The sequence below is a fragment of the Pagrus major genome, chromosome 23 (assembly GCF_040436345.1).
Source record: "Pagrus major chromosome 23, Pma_NU_1.0".
NCBI classification, from domain to species: Eukaryota; Metazoa; Chordata; class Actinopteri; order Spariformes; family Sparidae; genus Pagrus; species Pagrus major.
This window is the reverse complement of record NC_133237.1, coordinates 12,875,323-12,883,760: the sequence shown is the minus strand read 5'-3', so window position 1 is coordinate 12,883,760 and position 8,438 is coordinate 12,875,323. Positions and strand designations below refer to the sequence as shown.

Sequence of the window (8,438 nt, the reverse complement as noted above, 5' to 3'; positions counted from 1 at the left end):
TTTACTTTTTATTCATCGAGACAACATGAACATTAAAAGCAGAGCAAAATTAAACAAATCTTCAGTCTTCAAAATCGTTTTGATCAAATTAAATCAGTATATTTTACAGTAAGGGGACACGAGCAATCAATGTGAGCTCTAAGTGGAGGAGAAAAGAGACACGCCCTGTTACGGGACTAACATTGTACATACGCGTTCAACTGACTGTTGAAAAAAAGGTAAGGAAGTGAAGTGGAACCTGACAAACCAAAACAAACCACAAGCACGGTTTTTATTTCGTTTTTACTAAATGTCAAGAAAACAAGGAGGATGTGTAAAGATTTTCAAAAGAAGAACACAAAAAACCCAGAATGAAGTTCTCCTCTAAGTTTGGTATTTAAAGTGATGCCCGGCTGACATCTAGACCAAGAAGTACATCAGATGAACCACAACTACCCTCATCCAGCCCAAAATATAGACAGGTAATGGAACAGGATCAATACTGTTACCCCTCCCCCCCTCCTCATTTACACGTGTTTTTTTTTTTGTTTTTTTTAAATAAGCCACTACACATTTGTGGTTCACCTTGTTTTTAAGCAGCGAAGTGTCAGGTTCAGGTTAAGGATGGGTGCGCTCTTCCACGTCTTCCTCCACCAGTAATCCCAGCTTCCCCTGTTGAGCAAAAATGTCCACAAAATGCAAATGTTAGCAAAGGTCCCACAACAAGTGCTTGTAGCAACAACTGCTGCTACTGGAGCAACAATACCATCTACAGAAAGACTAAAACATATCCCTCAATTTAGTCACAGAGGAAAGTGTAGCTCATAAACAAGAGACACTTAATGCACAAATACTATCCTTATACTGACACTATTGTTTCATTTGGCCAGAATATGCTGATATTTTGTACATATTTCTCAATTTATTAACTATTGGTTTGATCAGAAGTTTGCACTTAAGATCAATCTGACAAAAAGTGTACAAGGTTTGATCACCAATGTTATCTTTTATAAACAGTGACAAACCTGTTTGATATTCCTTACACCAAACTGCACTTCACAATTAATTTTTTGCAGATTTGATGGTCAACTTAAAAGGCACAGTTCACCCGAAAATAAAAAATACATATTTATCTATCGAGATTGTTTTGATGCCAGTTGCAGAGTTTGAGATATCAACCGCAGCGATGTCTGCCTTCTCTAAAGTATAATGGAACTGGATGGCAATCGGTTTGGGGCGCCAGAAAAAAAGTTTTGATAAAACTCTATAGCACTGTCTCTCTTCACAAATCCAAGATCATCCCAAGACCGTGTTGTGAGCAGTTTCATGTCGCTCGCAACGTTACAGCTCAGCCGAGGAAGACGCCATTCATGTTTACATCTGTGTGGTGATATGGTTAGCAGCTGTAGTTTGATAGAAAGAAAATGGTTTTGACATGAAACGGCTCACAACAAGGCCTGAGGATATAACCGGTTCATGATTTCTGGAAAGGGACACTGCTGTTGAGTTTTAACTGACTTGAGCCCCACAAGCTGAGTGCCGGCTCATTTCATTATACTCTAGAGAATCAGACATCTCTACATCCACTATATTCAAAACAATCTGGACAGATAAACAGCACTGCGGGTGAGAGAATAAATACGTAAGTTTTGATTTTGGGGTAATCTGTTCCTTTAAGGTTAGAGACAAACAGCATGAAAAAATATGACATGAAAAATGCTCTAAGAGAAAACTACGGGGAAGTCTAGACGAATTCAGCGGTTGGCGTAGGCACATCAAGCAGGCTGTTTGTGCATCTCGGCATTTAAAAAATGTGTCTCAGACATTTCTATAGGATTACTTTTTTCCCAAACATATTCCAAAATTAACAAATAGGAAAAAAACAAAGAAAGACGATACAAAAATATACACAGTCAAGCTTTCATGTTCATGTTCTGCAGAAGTACAGAATTGTTTTTTTCTGACAGGCAACAGCATTCAGAAATGGATGTGGGTAGAGAAAGGAGTACCTGGGGTGAGTACCTGCACAGTTTGACAGTCAGAGTATCCATGATTTTTAATTTGCCCTTTTCTCATGTGGTCTCGCTCACAACACCAACGCTGTGTGAGGTATGGAAGTCAGCTGCAATTCATTCGATAAACCCTACCCCTCCAGTTAGTTAGTTACGTAAGGCCCCCCGGTGCTATAACACCCCCCCAAAAACACACACTGCATGGCATCATCAGGCACAGTAAGCTGGACAACAAATCCATGGCATTTGAGTTATGAGTCAAAGAAATGGCTTGGTTTGTCACATACAGCTTCGACCATGTCTGTGTGTTCACATGTGAGCAGGAACAATCCCCAACATGTGGACACACAGTGGCTCAATTTTCTCCCTATATGTTAGGTAATATCTCAGAAAATCCAAAATAGTTACATTTTCCTTCTTCAAAGTAAAAAAATAAATAAATAAAAACAGGTAAATACAGGCAGGAAAATGTTTGACTGGACTGGTTAATATTTTTTCTGCCATTTGGTCCACAAAGACAAATAAACATCTATATGGATCAAAAACCGATACAAAACGAGGGGTACCTCAGGGCTACACTGGCCTTTCCCTCTTGGCTTTGTGTGAATGTTTTCTACCTTCTTCTCATTCATCGGGCCTAGTCCTTCATCTTCAGTGCATACTTATGATGCACTATTCGAAAACAGGATAAAGATATATGCATACAGTACATAAGACAAAATCATAGGCATTGAACTGAACGTAAACAGGGAGGGAAAGGCAGGAGGGTCAGAGGGTGGGAAGGGGGAAATGGGGGTCATGGGAGGGTGGAGGGTTGGGTTAAGAGCCAGGGGGGAGCGAGGAGGAGGACGCACTTACCTGAGCCTGATCTGAGGTCCTATCAGATCAGTTTTAATTGGACTGAGTGTCACCTTCAGAATGGAGGAGCTCTTGTTGGCCGTTAAGCAGAGGGGAGGAGGCAGAGGCAGCCGCCTCCGTCTCCATCGGTTCCGCTTCCGACGAAGCCTTGATGGAAGCTGCGTCACCATCGGAGTGCTTGTCTTTCTTAGAGCTGCTCCTCTCCTCTGTTGTCTTACGGTCTGCGCATCAACACATCACATACACACACACGTCAATCAAAATGTAACCGCTTCCCCTTGATGGACAGCTGTCCTGGGGACAGTAAGCTTTTTGTTTTAATAGAATCTGCTGGCTTTTACATACACAGCAGCTAGTGGTCAAGAGAGTAACTTTATATGTACAAACAACAGGGTGGAGAATTGAAGTTTACAGAATTTCTTTATACCCACAGCAATCAATGACTATTGTCACTTTATTTTACCAGCTGTATATGGTCATGATGATTTAGCGCTTATGATGACGGGATCTTTTATTTCAAACATTATAAGATTTTTGATTTACATGAGTATTTGTGAAGATAAATCACCACACTGTCTTCAAGGAGTGTTTCCAAATTCAATATTCCTAACCTTAAAAATGAAGGATTTTCCAAACTTTCGACACTGACACGAAAGCCACTTTGAAGTCCTCACCTTTGTCTTTGGATGACCGCTCTCTGTCCCTGTCTCTGTCTCTGTCCCTGCTGCGGCTGCGGTGGCGGTGAGATTTGCGCTCCGAGCTGCGTGACCTCCTTCTGTCACGACTGCGGGAGCGACGCTTCCTGTCAGAGCGCTCTCGGCTGCGCCTCCTCTCCCTCTCCCTCTCCCTGTCCCTGTCCCGGCTCCTGGAAAAAAGGGAGGAGAATAAGTCATCCGGGCAACAAGTGAGAGATGTACTAAAAGATAAAAACATTTTCTGTTGAATCCTGTCTAGTCGTGCAATGGCACACAAAGTGATTTATGGTCTGCTGGCTGCACACGTTCTTCTCCTTCTTCATGTTTATTGGTGAATTGCAAACCAACTTTCAATGTGCAATCAGTCAAATACTTGTAAATGCTTCATATTATCCACTATCAGCTAGAATTTCACAGAAGCAAATTAATAGCCAATAATACAAACTTCCTAACGATACATATCGTGCCACCTTCATTTCCTGGTCACCAAGTTGTGACTAAATTACCAGGATTTTTTCCACCTCAGTTCTCACTACTGGAAACCTGGTAATTAAAATGTCAGATAAAAAGATGTTTTCTTCTTTTTTTATTAGGGCAGAAAAGTGACACTTTGATAGTACTCATCATTCTAATTAGCACCATCAGCAGCAGACTAGATGTACCCAATAATTATAATGTTTATGGCACACGCAACAAGGTTCCAAAATGACAACACACCAAACAACAAATGCTTTTAAAAATTGGCCTCTGTCAAAAAAAATTGAAGTGAGGGCTCATTAACCAGTCGGATATTAATGCAGGCTTGTAATAACAATGTGACAACAAGCCTGTCTTGCTGTGTTTTCTTCTTGCAGACCAGCTGGGAGTGCAGGCAGTCGAAATAAAAGATAAACGCAGTTCAAACTAATGTTTACTCGTCTCTGTTGTCATGAATGTGGATTTAAAGTGTGTATCAAGATAGTCAGACGCACCTGCTGCGTTTGCGTTCCCTCTCTCTGTCCTTGTCTCGGCTCCTGGACCTCCGGCGATCACGGGATCTGCTCCGTTTCCTGTCTGACGCTCGGCTGGAGTGGCGGCTGTTGGAGTGGCTCCGGCGCGCCCTCCTGTCTCTGTCCCTGTCCCTCTCTCTGTCTCTGTCTCGATCTCTGTCCCGGTCTCTGTCTCTCTCCCTCTCGCGCTCCTTCTCCCTCTCTCGTTCCCTCTCCTTCTCACGTTCCTTCTCCTTCTCCTTTTCCTTCTCTTCCTCCTCTTTGCGCTTTTTCTCTCTTTCCTCCCTCTCGCGCTCACGGTCTTCTCTGTCCCTCTTGAGTGCGGGGCTTTCACCTTGGGGGTCTTCTGAGCGGCGACGTAGTTTCTCCTACACAAGAGAAAGAGCAAATAATCTAAATCAAACACAGTCCAGGTAAAACAGCCCACTTTAAAATAACTAAGTGATGGAGCATTATTTTCTCTTGCAACATTAACACTATGTATGAAATGTCACAGTAAATACATGGATCAAGGGAATGCTGTTACCTTGAGCTCCTCTACGGTGGATTTGATTTTGGCGTAGCCCATGTGCTGCTTGCCCATCAAGTGGTCGTCCACTCGAGATTGTGCATCGCCCACGATGAGGAAGGCCCCACACACCTCACACACCTCCATCTGTTTCTCCTGCGCTGCGAAGCTCTCGATGGTCTACAGTAAAAGCAGAGATCAGTTACATCACAGGGGAATGATGTAATAAGACCTATATTTCTGCCTCAGAGGATAACTGCTCATCCAATTTACACTTTGCTTTGAGGGAACTTTATGAAAGCCTATCATCGTTGTCATTCCAAGTGCAGATTGATTTTTTGTTTTAAAAAATGCTACATGCTTGTCATCAGACAGCATTACGTGACCAGCACCTGTAGGCTGATTAGCCTGGAGTAAGCCGACTCACCGAGGGGGTGGAGCTGAGCAGCTCCCTCTCCTCCTTCAGCTGCTCCACCAGCTTCATCATTCCCTGGGCCTCCTCCACGCGACCCTCTGACCCCAGCTCCTCAATCTGAGCAAAAACAAAAACAGACAAGTTACACCTGCCATTCAATCTCAACACACTGACGACTAAATCACTAAGAAAACAGTGTGGCGTGTTCAAAAAACTGCAATAATTTTAGGATACGATTTTCCATGCTGGATATCCGTTAACTCATTTCACTATATTTGTTACAAACCTGTACAACCAGGTCTTCGATCTTCTCTGTTAGAACCTGAACCTTCTCCTCATTCTTTCCCGATGGACCAGGACCTTGCTGAAAAAGGAAATACACTTATAAATAAATACACAATCTCAGGTACAGCCACACAGGCCACATAATATGCTTTGAATGCAATGAGAAGCACGGGTTACATGACACTGTCTAGAAACTGAAGAACAAACCCCTGCATTCTGCTGAGCCTGGGAAAGTGCGAGCCGAGCGTGCCCTCTGCGAATCCGCCGTTCCACCTCTGCCAGGAGCGACTGCAGATAGCGCAGGAAGTCTCGCTCATAACCCTCCTTCATGAACCGAGAGCTCTTCTCATACCTGGACACAATGGGATCAAAAATGTTTATCAGGTGACATAATCAAGACTCACACAAATGATTAGGGGAGAAAAAAAAGTCTATCAAACTTACGTTATCCTGAGATTTTCATCATGGATCTTCTCACAAGGGCCTGGAAAAGAGTCAAAATGCTTTACTCTCTTAGGTTATGTAACAGATGCCTGTCAGATTCTGCTGTGTTTGAACGAGCTTACATAAACACACAAGTTCTGGACTTACCCAAGTCAGAGCGGGTGTTTGTGAAGAGCTCAGCTGGGCAGAAGCCACACAGATAGTATCGACATACCTGAGGAGAGAAAGGAGGCATTTAGATTATCTCAAACAGGATTCCTCTTGAAACGTCTCTGCTACCATTAATTACATTGACTCATCATTTAAATTAAGGTGAAATGTGCCTTGCAAGTCAGTCCCAAAAATGTAATACCAATATCCTCTTTTTTACGTTACTCGTGTCTCAAGTTATCAGTTTACATAAGATACACAATCCAAACAAAGATAAAGCACTAGTTAATTATTAAATAATAACTCTCTAAAAGCTAACGCTAGCAGAGCAGGAGCATGACGCTAATTCACTGTGTTTCTAGCCTGCTCTGTGCCAATTAGCAATCAGCGCTGTTAGCATTAGCAAACTCTGATGCTAACAACGACGCGTGCTTACACAACACTCACAATGCCAGTTTACCAGCTCCAGGAGTTATTAACGACCCTGGCTGACAGGCGTCTCTGCACATATAGCTTTATTACCCCAACTCCCACATTATTCATGCCAGAGTTTCAGCCTTTTATCATATGTTAGCTTACCAAACTGGCCAAGCTAACTAGAAACTAGCCAGAATGCTAACTTACGCTCTCGTCGTCCCAGCGCACGTTGCATCGCTTCTCGTCCGGGGCCAAGTTTCTATCTCGGCCCATCAACTCGTCGAGTAGCTGGGCTGCCGAGAGCATTTTTGCCGACAATAAGGTCGCCTTGACTTTAAAGCACTACGATATCTCCTGGAGAGCCAGTTCACACCATCTATTGCGCGCTAAGTACACCTAATCAAAATGGCAGACGCCGTGACAACAACGCCCGTCTATGGTTCGACTACAACCAGTTAAGCGGCGGCACCTTCAGCCTCTGACCCGGAAGTACAACGCAATTCTCTCATATCGATGAAGTCCGTAATTCATCACGTTTGTCAAGCAAACTGCACGAAGCTCACATTCACCCATAAACACATACAAGCACAAGTGAATGTCTGTTTTGTTTTTGTTTAACAGAAATGCCAAAGTATTTTGATTGTTTTATTTTGAAAGATTTCACCGGAAACGACAGGATAATATTGTGTGTACCTTGATGCAGACTCTGGAAGGAGCGCCTCCCTCGACGTGTACACCTTCATCTCCATGACAGATGGAGCAATTCAAAGGCTATTTTTTTACTAACAGCCTCGCTAACTATGTGAATGTCGCGTTAATTAGCCTATTAATCAGTTAATATTCAATATATTACGTTTCCAGGTTTGGCATTTCCGCCCGGCGTCAAGGCAGAATCAGGAGTTTATGCCGCCCTCTAGCGGACACATTTAGGAACTGCAACAGCCAGAATCCGTTAAAGCTACCGTCCATAAACACAAGACACCAAACAAACACTTCCGGTGAGTTCATTCATAGGAAACGGACCAAGCTTTTTCCCTGGAGAGCCAAAACTGAAACACAACTTAAAAAACAAGCACGAATTTTACACGTTATTAGAAGGCAAGATGGTTCCAGGATCTCAAGTTGCCAAACTACTGATTTGTAACTTTAAAGAGGCACTATGTAGTTTTTGGAGAATAAATTCAAACTCTGAATTTCAATATTTACAAGATGAGTGAAACTCAGACATATTTATTTTTTCCATAACTGAATAAACAAGCTGTTCTCAGAGGAAAATAAGGTCTCCAGAACACTGTTTGAAGCTAGAAAGGTGGCGGGGTCCGCCAAATATAAACAAAGTAAAACAGTATGAAACTGTGTTGTCCTTTAAGGTTAATGAATATCTGTCTCTTCTGATTAAAATGTCTTCCCCAAACTACATAGTGCACCTTTAAAATGTTGGCCATGTAAATGCAACAATATTGAAACATTTTACAAAAAATAAAAACACATTGGTTATAATCAATAAAAAAAAAATAAAAAAATGATATAACAATTGAAAGGTTTTCTGTTGTGGAGATCAGTGAAACTATATATAAAAAACTGGATACTAGCATGAATTTATACCTAATAAAAGAAAATAACTAACTGAACATTTAATGTGGTCTAGAAGGATTTCACATACATTGATGATGTGGCACCAACAGG

The 8,438-nt window shown here is 42.2% G+C and overlaps 1 protein-coding gene across 2 annotated transcripts; it reads right to left on the bottom strand.

The window, feature by feature from the left end:
- Positions 1-537: 537 nt before the first annotated feature.
- luc7l3 (LUC7-like 3 pre-mRNA splicing factor) lies at positions 538-7,159 on the bottom strand. 2 transcript variants are annotated; one of them, XM_073494047.1, is made up of 11 exons: positions 6,960-7,153; positions 6,333-6,399; positions 6,186-6,225; positions 5,949-6,093; positions 5,743-5,820; positions 5,469-5,573; positions 5,060-5,221; positions 4,516-4,901; positions 3,524-3,714; positions 2,850-3,070; positions 564-651 (listed from the first exon to the last, which is right to left on the bottom strand). In XM_073494047.1, the coding sequence occupies exons 1-10, from the start codon at positions 7,056-7,058 to the stop codon at positions 2,883-2,885; spliced, it is 1,461 nt and encodes a 486-aa protein (XP_073350148.1). In that variant the 5' UTR covers positions 7,059-7,153; the 3' UTR covers positions 564-651; positions 2,850-2,882. The 2 variants fall into 2 exon arrangements, with proteins under 2 accessions (XP_073350147.1, XP_073350148.1); XM_073494046.1 differs by having other exon boundaries at positions 538-3,070; positions 6,960-7,159.
- Positions 7,160-8,438: the final 1,279 nt, after the last annotated feature.

Coding starts and splice junctions, on each gene's coding strand:
- luc7l3 (XM_073494046.1), bottom strand. CDS start 7,058: ATGCTCTCGGCAGCCCAGCTACTCGACGAGTTGATGGGCCGAGATAGA. Junction 6,400..6,959: donor TGCGCTGGGACGACGAGAGC/GTAAGTTAGCAT, acceptor TTCTCTCCTCAG/GTATGTCGATACTATCTGTG. Junction 4,902..5,059: donor CCACCGTAGAGGAGCTCAAG/GTAACAGCATTC, acceptor TCTCTTGTGTAG/GAGAAACTACGTCGCCGCTC.